Below are 9,554 nucleotides of genomic sequence, written 5' to 3' on the forward strand. Positions count from 1 at the left end.
TTCAAAACATACATATATGACTAGAATCCGGCTATTCTTTGTTTCAATTACAATATTAATAATATTATTATTCTATTGAATACAATGTTTGAGCTTTTAACTGTAAAAACTAACTCATCATTTAAAGCATTAAACACGGCTAAATACAAGTAAACTTCATATCTAGAGATTGTTGTTGTTGTTGTTGTTGTTGTTTTTTGCCGGTTATAGTGGTAGAAATGTACTATGGTAATTGATTCCTTGGTTATGCCGCTTGTGCCATTTTTATCTTACACATAATACTGTCTATACACAGAGTTACATGATGCTGAAAGATGATATACGGCTTGGTTCGGCCTTTTTGTGATAATGTCACACAGTGTCATAATTGCCAAAGGGCCTACTATAAAAAACTAATTGTGTCATTATGGCCAGTAGACATATTTATAGTTTATTAGCATTTTTATTATTATTATTATATCTTTTGATATTTTTATTTCGCTATTTGCATTTTTCAAGACTTCCACAAATGTTATCTATTGATGTTGGTACTCGTCTCTGTTGGGCTATTAGAATTAGGGCGTGTGAGGCACACTGCGCGTTAAAGATCCGTAAACGATGGCCGTAATGATAGTTTTCAGCGGCATTTTTTGTTACTTTGTAAAGTAAGGTATACATAACTCGTCGTGATGATGCAGTCTCATAAAAATAAGTCTGATCACATAGATATTAGTTTTTAGTGTGATTCATTTCTGTTCGGTTCGACAGTATTAAAAATACTAATATTAACCCTTAGTATGCTGAACACATTCTATCCTGCATTTGCGACCAGTATACTTCTTGATCAGCCTGCACATTAGTGCAGTCTGATCAAGATCTGCACTGTTCGCTATTCAGTCTGTATCTTTCAGTAAACATCCCTCTTTTACAGTTAATGGTAAAGTTAAAATTGAAAGATAGATATGTTCACTATAGAATTTAGCATGATAAGGGTTAAGAAGACATGACATGAGTGCAACTCTCTGATAATAGACGCTCCTTTGACTTCATTATCACATCAGGCGATAGTCCGTATATAAAACTGAACCGTGTTTCTTTACAACGAAATAAGCATTTGCTTAAAATGGAAATCAACAGCTGCAGTGTTCATGACATTTCACAGGAACCCTCTGTCCGAATTATATGAATAAAAGTTTTAAATAGACGTTTTAAAGGACAGCATAAAATTGGGCCGTGTCATGAAAAAAACCAACATAGTACGTGGCTTTGTGACCAGCATGGATCCAGATCAGCCTGCGCATCTGCGCATTCTGGTCAAAGCCTATTGCAATTAGAGAAACTGTTAGCGAACAGCACGGATCCTGACCAAACTGAGCGGTTGCGCAGGCTGGTCAGGATCCATGCTGGTCGCAAACGCACTGTGTCGGCTTAAGTTCTCATGGCGCGGCTCATATTTTATTTAACACATTGTTTCAATGTTAGAGCTTTATTATTAAATATGTAACATACAATTTATAAAAAATGTCTATTTCTCTATTTGAAAACTAGCTGAATAGAATTCGAGGGCACACTGTTATATTTATATTGACATCCTTTTTTTTCAACGTAGCTGTCTAAGCCAACTTTCGACTGACTTATCATTATAAAGAACCAATAAAAGTTGTGAATTTATAGTTTTTCAACCAATTATAACACCGTGACTGGGCAGTTTTAATTAATTGAAAATAATATGAGCCGCGCCATGAGAAAACCAACAAGGTGGCTTTGCGATCGGTATGGATCCAGACCAGCGCGCGCATCCGCTGATTACTGTAGACAGGAGGTATTTATATACATAATATTTGAGGTTTACCTGAATGATTATAAGTTTTTAGAACACGAATCTTGGAACTCAAAACTATTTATGAAGTCGTGAACCTTAGCTCGGCTTTCTACGTATGTACTTGCGGATTAATTTCCACCGCTTGGTTGAATTAATAGTAATGAATTCAAGTGTTTGATATGATTTTGAATATATTTATTTGCTTCAAAACATAATTGACTATGTTTAAACGTAATCAAGACGCTATTTGCAAGGATTCAGAAATGGTTTTATTTACTTTAGCAACCGTTTAACGTCATGTGATCTTGGGTCGTCATTTCTTTTACAAAAAAAAAAATCTTTACCGCGATTATATTATCGTTATACATGTATCATCATATTTTTCACAACTGAAAATAAAATGTTATCTTTGTTAATTTTACTGAATGATACAGGCTGAAATTACTATTATACAATATGTATACATCTTTATGTAGTGTAGTTACGGGTCTTGCAACTAGTGTTCATTTGACAAGTACTGTACGATAAATATACATTTTATTTAGTATATTGCTCTGTACTAGTGTTCATTTGACGAGTACGGTACGATATATACACACTTTTATTTAGCTTAGTTACAGTTCTCAGTACTTGTGTTCATTTCACGAGTACGGTACGATACATATATATTTTTATTTAGTGCAGTTACAGTTCACAGTACTTGTGTTCATTTCACGAGTACGGTACGATACATATACATTTTTATTTAGTGCAGTTACAGTTCTCAGTACTTGTGTTCATTTCACGAGTACGGTACGATACATATATATTTTTATTTAGTGCAGTTACAGTTTACAGTACTTGTGTTCATTTCACGAGTACGGTACGATACATATATATTTTTATTTAGTGCAGTTACAGTTCTCGGTACTAGTAATTATAGTACATGCGTCGATAAAATAGTTTAGTTTCAATGAAAATATTCAGTTAATTTTGAAACTTTAAATATAGAATTCTTCGTTTAAAATCAACACATTGTCCAGATGTACCTTCATTTATATCACGTATCCAACGTAGAGATAACCTACATCTTAGTTTAGTTTAAACATATTTTATTTCAGTCATACATGAAACATTTACAAAACCTTAATTAAGGAATTGGACAGAAAGCTATATCAGCTTACGGTTGTCCTCTGCTTAAAGGAGCATACATCTTGGCTTATTTTTTTATTTGGGTCAGTTTATTTACTTTGTCCTTTACTTTCTAAGATACGCCATGCAATTCATCATGGAAACACAACATCAGTTGTAGTAACTGTGAACCATCCCCGAAGGTAACTACTCCCTACTACAACCTGTAACCACTATTTGCGCATGCGCATCCACAAGTAAATCTTAATTCAGAAATAAATGCATTACGTGAGAAGAAGTCTGATTTCTATTCAATATGTTTCTTTGTATTCCAGACAGAATTATAGAATAATATACATTCTTTATTAAAAATAATTATACGTATTGTAACAACCGACATATTTTATGTTAGTTTCAGTTTTGTACCGCGGCTATAATATGACATGAATTGTGGTGATGAAAAATGCCTTCCCTACCCTCTAATAAACAAAAGGTGCATCGTTTTTATTTTTGTCGTTGTTGTTGTTGTTTTTAAGTATTGTAATTACAGTTACTACCCGTGTGCCCGCTCGTAATGCACGGAGGGGCACCTGGGTTCTTCCTTCACCATCAAAGCTGGAAAGTCGCCATATGACCTATAATTGTTTCAGTGCGACGTTTAACCAAAAAAAAAAAAAAAAAAAAAAAAAAAAAAAAATCAGCTATTTCAAAATGAAGGTCACGAGAGGAACCGTATATTCCATTATCAGTGGTCTGGTCACGAAATTTTTTCACTGACGTCAAGGAGGTCATGGAAGTGTCGATGAACTTCGCTTGATATCCTAACTTACAAGAAGCGGTTATATCAACTCTCTATTTATTAAATATAATGATGTGCCGCGACGAGTAACTTTCGCCCTATTAGATGAAATTTTGGTGTTTTGAGTTTCTGTTGATATGATAACAAAACTGACCTCCAGATTTTGGCTATAAAATATGTTCTTGTTTTTGCAAATTGAAGTTTGGTCATATTTTTAACATAAGAATAAGAGTTTTTTTTTTGTTTCTTAACTATCTAAAAACGCGAAATCAAAACAAAACAAACAAACAAAAAAGTGTCCGAGTCGGAAATTCAAAACGGGCCGCAGCGGCAACAATAGAACTTATAAATGATTACCCCATGTCGTTACCAATACAACACGGAGGAATCGTTAAATATAGATGTTTATAATTAAGGCAGTTTAACCTCGAACGAATACGAATACTTATAAAAATTAGTAAAAACAACCTTTTTTGTGTTTCGATAACATGTAGTATATCAGTGATTATTTTTTCATATTTTTTTTTTTAAGAAACATAGCATTGCCTGATGCATGTACCTAAAACGTTCCGCTTTCTTTTCGTTGTCGTACGATCTGGACGCCAGTGTCTTTGAATAGAGCGGCTGATTTTATGAACTCTTTATAAAGACACCAGTGTTTTTCCATGAGACCAATTAAACGATGTCAGTATTTTGTTGACCTGATAAAAACATTAGACGAAACATATTTGTATGTTGTTTTTTTTTTTGTTTTTTTTTTTCTAAAAGAACAAATTGTGCCCAAAGGTTACTAGTAATTATTAACATTTTATTTGTTAATTCGTCTTTAAAATTTCATAATTGTACAGTATATTGGCTATACACGCTGTTGTCTGACCGCATTACAATTTAAGAAAGTACGTGATAAAATATTTCTGTAAAAACTTATCAACAAAATAACGTTTAGTTTTCAAAATAAAAGAAAATATAATAGTCGTATACATGCACACAATTATAACCACTGAGGAATCTGCTATTATTCATTACGTATAGCAATAATCTACACTTATTTCCCTTGATTTATTGGTATTTAATGTTAAATGTTCCGACTGATTTTATCGGGTTATCTATAATGTTTATGGTTTCAATGTGAAGTCATTAGAAAAAAAGAACAACCTGACTCCGAATGTTTAGATTTTTTATTTTTTTTTGTTGGAGGGTATGGCTTATATTTGTTTATATATTATAAAAGTATTAAATCTACCAAATCAAGTCAATATGTCTATCAATATTTCGAAAACAACAACAACAACAAAAAAACAAAAAAAAACAAACAAAAAAAAAAAAAAAAAAAAAAAAAACAAAAACAACTAAAACATTGATTTAGCAGTTTTAAGAATAATCACGGATATTTTAATCAAACATTTCACGCGTTTAGAACACCAGTACAAACCTCAAATGGTTTCTGTTCTGTTCTGTCTGTGAACTCGTGTGTATGTGAATAGGGTCAAATATGTGTACATTTTAAATTTCTTATCAGGTAACGGCATAATTTAGTACATTCATGATTCTAAAATGTTCTCTTTCCATTTAAGTATTGCGAAATGCGAATGCGAAATAGTTTAGTATTATGTTTCTGGAAGGTATGGCACTAGGACAAAAAAATTATTCAACTTCATAAACCTATATTTTTGTTTTGTTTTATCGATTCTAGTATATATTTTATAGATACAAGGAACTATTATTACCAGCCCTACATAAAGTAAAGTACCTAAAACAATTATAAGACATCGCGGAAAAAACTTTTAGTTCAAGCAAAACAAACGGCAAACAGCATTTTATCATATATCGACTGCACTACAATAATAATTTACGTAACAATTTTTATAGTTCTAAAGCCTACAAATTGTGAACTTGCTCCTATCCACTAATCACACCACTAAAAGATCGCACGGATAATCAGTTAAAATTACTTTGTATTGCATTACTAAATTGCATGAAAACCATATTAAGCTTGTTCCATGACAAATGTAGCTAATTCAAGTTCCAGTGCGACAGTGACTGCAGTCATGGCAACTTCACGAATTCGTCAAAATGCTTTTTAAGCCCAAATATATTTTGAAAATGTGAACGAAAACTGACAGACCGCCGTTGATGTCAGAAAAATAGAAATAAGACCAGTCTGCAGATTTATACAATATTATAATGTGAGTCACATTAAATGTCTATGCGACCATGCGCATGCGTGTGTTCTTATTTGGTAACAGCGGTCTTCCTAAGTGTATATATAGTCAGGACAAGCTTTGCAGGGCTTTGAAACTCTTGAATACTTAGAAGGTGATCTTGATTGTCTTTGTTGTAATAGAATAGTGGAAGGAATATTTTATATATTTATTTTTCATTTCACTTTTTTGTCATTATAACAACTTGTTAATGACATATCATATTTTCATGGAGTGTAAAGTATTTTCTATCGCGATAAACACTTAACTAATCTTCTAATGCTTCCTATCGTTAGTTTTCTTTCTTTCTTTCTTTTTTCATAACTGTAATGGGATACAAGCTTTCATCAAAATGAAATGAACCGCGCCATGGGAAAACCAACATAATGGGTTTGCGACCAGCATGGATCCAGACCAGCGTGCGTATCCGCGCAGTCTGGTCAGGATCCATGCTGTTCGCTAACGGCTTCTCTAATTACAATAGGCTTTGAAAGCGAACAGCATGGAACCTGACCAGACTGCGCGGATGCGCAGGCTGGTCTGGATCCATACTGGTCGCAAACCCACTAAGTTGGTTTTGCCATGGCGCGGCTCAAATAACGTAAGTTGTATGTGCATGATATAACAAACATGTTTTATAGGATATTTCAAAGAAAACACTTACGCTCAATGCATTACCTACGTAACTCATTTCAAACGTGAAATAAACTGAACAATCAAAGATAAGAAACGATATTGCAAAGTTTCCACTCATTTTTATTTCATTCTGAAATATTTAAAGTTTGGAACATGCGAGTTATAGCGAAAGCTTTGAAAGTTCACAAATTACTAAGTTGATTACTGTTTGCGAATTTTGCGACTTTGCCGTTGGAATTGTCTCAAGTGTCCTGCTGCAGGCAAAGAAAGAAACAAAGAAAGAAACAAAACAAAACCAAAAAAAAAAAACAAAAAAAAACGAGTGTTGTAAAATTTAGTTCTTTTAATCTACTTGAGCTTCGGAATGCAACATTTCACTAGAATAAAGAGATGTACTAGTATTTAAATAAATTTGAAATGCAATTTTACAAAATTTAGTAGTAGCATTAGAAGTTGAGTGAAGTGCAGTTTTGAACTATTTTGAAATATGTTTGTTTTTTAATTACTTGCAAATTATATGTATTATGCACAACTCTGATAGAAAAAAATGTGTTTATCTGATATATGTTTAACTAGTTTAACAACAGATCCGAGAGTGTCAGAATGAAGGTTTTCATACTTGCATTGTGTATTCTTCCTACCGTGTTGTCAGCACCTGACAAGAGATTCATTGAAGCCATATTTGGTGCAAATGCATGTGAGATGTCTTTCAATATTTTACGCATCAGGTTTAACACTTAATATTGATTATCAAATAGTAAAGCTAATTTAAATTATCAATGCCGTCATTTTTCTTTCGTTTTTGATAATATTACTGTACTTAAGATTTACTATGCGTGAAAGCATTTTTCACGTTAACGTTATTTTGACATATTCAGACATTTCGGATTAATTCAACAAAAAGCCATTTAGCATTATATGAAATATGTGTGATTTAATACTCAATCAACGGTATTTATTGTTCATTCAAGAAGTTATGAAATTTTACCAATATTGACAACGTTCTTCTAAACGAGTTGGTAGGGTGTGCATTAGTGTTATGCAGGTATATTAAAATATAACTTGATATTTCTAGCGTGTGTATATATGAGCCGTGCCATGAGAAAACCAACATAGTGGCTTTGCGACCAGCATGGATCCAGACCAGCCTGCGTATCCGCGCAGTCTGGTCAGGATCCATGCTGTTCGCTTTTAAAGCCTACTGCAATTAGAGAAACCGTTATCGAACAGCATGAATCCTGACCAGACTGCGCGGAAGCGCAGGCTAGTCTGGATCCATGCTGGTCGCAAAGCCACTATTTTCGTTTTCTCATGGCACGGCTCAATTATAATATTAGTGTAAGACACAGTAAAATGTCTAACAATCCAAATTATTTACTTTCAAAAACAACTTATGTTTTACTTTCTGTCCGTGGATTCATATTACTTTTAAATTATGTGAGATATATTATTTAGACTAACTGAAAGTTATAATTAACATTGATCAACATTTCTAATACGTTTTTGATACAACCATAAATTACTACCTTTTTACTTTTGCAGTTGACTTGACAGCACTGAAATGCGATATACAGCTCATGTTGGATGTTATAGGAAGCAAACCTTCAGAACTTGCATGCGAGGGTGAATGCCATAACCTCCTGCAAGAGGGACATGTCTTAAATTTCGGTTGCCCGCTTGTCTGTCACGGGTAAATGCCATTATCATTCTTGCTGAGTTTTATTGTGACATTTATTGGTGCATATTGGCAGATATTTTACTTTTAATTATCAATATTGATTTTGTTTGTGTGTAGGGGGGGGGGGGGGGGGGGGGGGGGGGGGGGGGGGGGGGGGGGGGGGGGGGGGGGGGGGGGGGGGGGGGGGGGGGGGGGGGGGGGGGGGGGGGGGGGGGGGGGGAGCGGGGTGCGCAATGACATTCAAACATTCCGTTTGGTGATTTCTTTGAATACATGAAGTTGACTCAAGTGATACGCAGTCATATATATTAAAGTCTTTTTGAATTGAACGCTCTGAAACGGAGAAATAGTCCTTCCATTCATATTGCTTGATATACGAGAAGTTGATCACCTAAACGCAGAATTGTAACAACATATTCAGGCCATTTTTCTATATTGTATGAAAAACAAAGCTAGAACTTTAACTAATACATTTTCAGAATAATTAAAAACACCAACTGCCTAGTTTGAACTAATTTACATATACCCCATACAGAATCTTACAGTATAAGGAATATGATATCATATCTGAAAAATGTACATGTCTTTATTTTTGTTTGAATTCTAAATTTTTGAAAATATTATATAGTTTTATAACAATGAAACTGAAGTCGCATTTTACCTCAATATTTTTTCCTTTCACAGGTTTGAAACGCTGGCACATACCTTTCACCTTACACCTGATACTACGGACCCGTCTGTAAACCCTTGCAAAAGCATTTCACAAGCAAAATAAATTGTAATTAAGAAATAAAACATGTTCTTGTTCTGTGTGTTTTTGTTTTGTTTTATTTTACATGTATTGAATAAAGCTGGTAAGATCTGACACAGAAAGGTGAATCACAAGAAACCTTATCACTGTCCTGAAACAAAAAAAAAAAGCTAATTAAAAATTAATAACACTGCGTAAAAGTCATTCAGGTACTCATACGCAAAACATTTTGAACAAGAGCGTAAAAGCCCCTTCCTCATTAACATTTCGTATTTAAATCTATATTTCATATTGTTCCTTATTCATACCACAATGCATCGATCTAACAAATCTTTTCCTATTTCAACCTCTCCATTCTCACAAAAAATAAATAAATTCATTCGCTAGTATCTGTGTACCCCACTGCTTACCCCTATCTTATTCACTCGCAGCCTACCCAACACGAAGTCTTTTCCACAGATTTCGCACTTAATTCCGGACAGATTATAGTGGTAAACATTTCCATTTATTTCTTTTGCGCTGGTCTTCCGTCAGATTATATAACTTAATTATATTTACCTTTGAAATTTTGAAAATCG

At 33.7% G+C, this 9,554-nt stretch overlaps 1 protein-coding gene across 1 annotated transcript; it reads left to right on the top strand.

The window, feature by feature from the left end:
• The first annotated feature begins 7,085 nt into the window (after nt 1–7,085).
• On the top strand, nt 7,086–9,037 carry LOC123528229 (uncharacterized). The gene is made up of 3 exons (XM_045307959.2): nt 7,086–7,244; nt 8,090–8,237; nt 8,910–9,037. Exons 1-3 carry the CDS (start codon nt 7,151–7,153, stop codon nt 8,998–9,000), a joined length of 333 nt encoding a protein of 110 aa, XP_045163894.1. The 5' UTR covers nt 7,086–7,150; the 3' UTR covers nt 9,001–9,037.
• The last annotated feature ends 517 nt before the right edge of the window (nt 9,038–9,554 follow it).

The sequence above is a fragment of the Mercenaria mercenaria genome, chromosome 14 (assembly GCF_021730395.1).
Source record: "Mercenaria mercenaria strain notata chromosome 14, MADL_Memer_1, whole genome shotgun sequence".
NCBI lineage: Eukaryota > Metazoa > Mollusca > Bivalvia > Venerida > Veneridae > Mercenaria > Mercenaria mercenaria.